Source organism: Limulus polyphemus, unplaced genomic scaffold (genome assembly GCF_000517525.1).
Source record: "Limulus polyphemus unplaced genomic scaffold, Limulus_polyphemus-2.1.2 Scaffold4890, whole genome shotgun sequence".
NCBI classification, from domain to species: domain Eukaryota; kingdom Metazoa; phylum Arthropoda; class Merostomata; order Xiphosura; family Limulidae; genus Limulus; species Limulus polyphemus.
This window is the reverse complement of record NW_013670500.1, coordinates 30,275-31,780: the sequence shown is the minus strand read 5'-3', so window position 1 is coordinate 31,780 and position 1,506 is coordinate 30,275. Positions and strand designations below refer to the sequence as shown.

The window sequence follows — 1,506 nt, the reverse complement described above, 5'->3', positions numbered from 1 at the left end:
AACACGTCTCGAAAGGGTTAATATAGTTTAAAGTAACATTTCGATACTCGTGTATGAAAGGGAGGGTTATGAAGAGATTCTGAAAATAAATAATAGTTTATTTATTTAGTAAGTATTTGGTAAGCCAGGTGTTTAATAAATGGGTCCTGAACCAAGAAAAGTTGACATGTCATGTCAGTCTCTGAGATTCACTTATTTTAGGGCAGTAAGTTTAGTTCTATATGTATAATTAAACCAGATTTCTGATTATTTTCCTTTAGGTTTGTTACAGAATGAGGAAGAACTGGAAGAGATTCAAATGGTCACACAGCTGATTGAGAAGGCCCAACTTGTGAGGCAGAAAGGAAAACCCAAGGTGTCTTAAGTTTTCTGTGTAGTTGGTCAGTCCTTGTTATTTTCAAAAAAATGTCCTCTTTTACTTTTTATAAGAAGAAGAAACTGGGATATTTCTCTCGGAGCTAGATATGCATCTGCAAGCTACCCCAAAATTTTTCCATGCTCATGTTTTCCAAATAATTTCGAACGTAGAGCTTTGTTTTGCTTACTTGTTTTTTTAATATTTGATAATCAATATGAGCATAAGTTTCTACGTTGTCTGTATGATGTTATAAGTACACATTTTAAGCAATGGCCAACAAAATATGACATTGGTTCTGGATATGGTAAAGAGTATGTTACTGGTTTATGATCATCGAACTTGGAATTTATTAAAGAAAAAAAGGTTCTAAAAAGAAAACTTTGATTATAATAATTTTGAGATTCATTTAAAGAAGAATAAATGTGATGAGAGTAGACAGACTGAAAATGTAAATAGGAAACGATAGACTACATAATAGTAGGGGGTGTGGGTAGGTTGGATATGAGTTGTCTACTGAGCAGTTGAGGGATATATATTTTTTGAGACATGACAGGATTATTTATTGCAGTACTTGTCAAGAGTTGATGTATTAGCTCTCTGGCCTTTGTAATAAAAGCTATTAATCTCTCCAGAACAGGAAGTTTGAATTGGATGCTAGTGGTCACAGAAAGATTGGAAAACTACATTTAAAATCAGATGCACATGATGTCTTTCCAACTTTGTTAGTGAGCATTTAATAGTCTTATTTTGTAATGGGTTTCGCACACATGTGTAGAAGAAGGGTAACTTACCTATTCAAAATAACATTTCAACATTTTATTCATAGCTGCTATTGACTCTAAATAAGAGAATTTCAATTAAGACAGTGTATCCAACTCGGGCTGTATATTTAGAATTTGAATGTTCTTGATGGTTTGCAGAATAAAAATACATAACAAAACCAGAACTGTAGCTTTAGGAGTTGGCTTTGACTCATAAATAAGAAAATGGCTTTCATTTACTTTTTTCTTCTACTACGTAGTTGGTGATACTTAATAATTGAATTTTGTTTGGTGATAAAACATTATAGTAATTGCATTCATTAGCTATATATATATATATATATATATACTTTGCAAGCTATGTAGAATACATTTGATTTGTCATGA

The 1,506-nt window shown here is 31.8% G+C and overlaps 1 protein-coding gene across 6 annotated transcripts in view; it reads left to right on the top strand.

Annotated features, from left to right (window-relative positions):
* Positions 1-1,506, top strand: part of LOC106471831 — a 21,463-nt gene that overhangs the window by 7,724 nt on the left and 12,233 nt on the right. For 5 of the 6 annotated variants that reach the window (XM_022400435.1, XM_022400437.1, XM_022400434.1 and 2 more), the window contains one exon: positions 261-355. In XM_022400435.1, coding sequence (XP_022256143.1) covers positions 261-355 — 95 coding nt within the window. Of the gene's footprint in view, positions 1-260; positions 381-1,506 lie in introns of those variants that run through there. The other variant, XM_013932450.2, reaches the window with a different exon arrangement.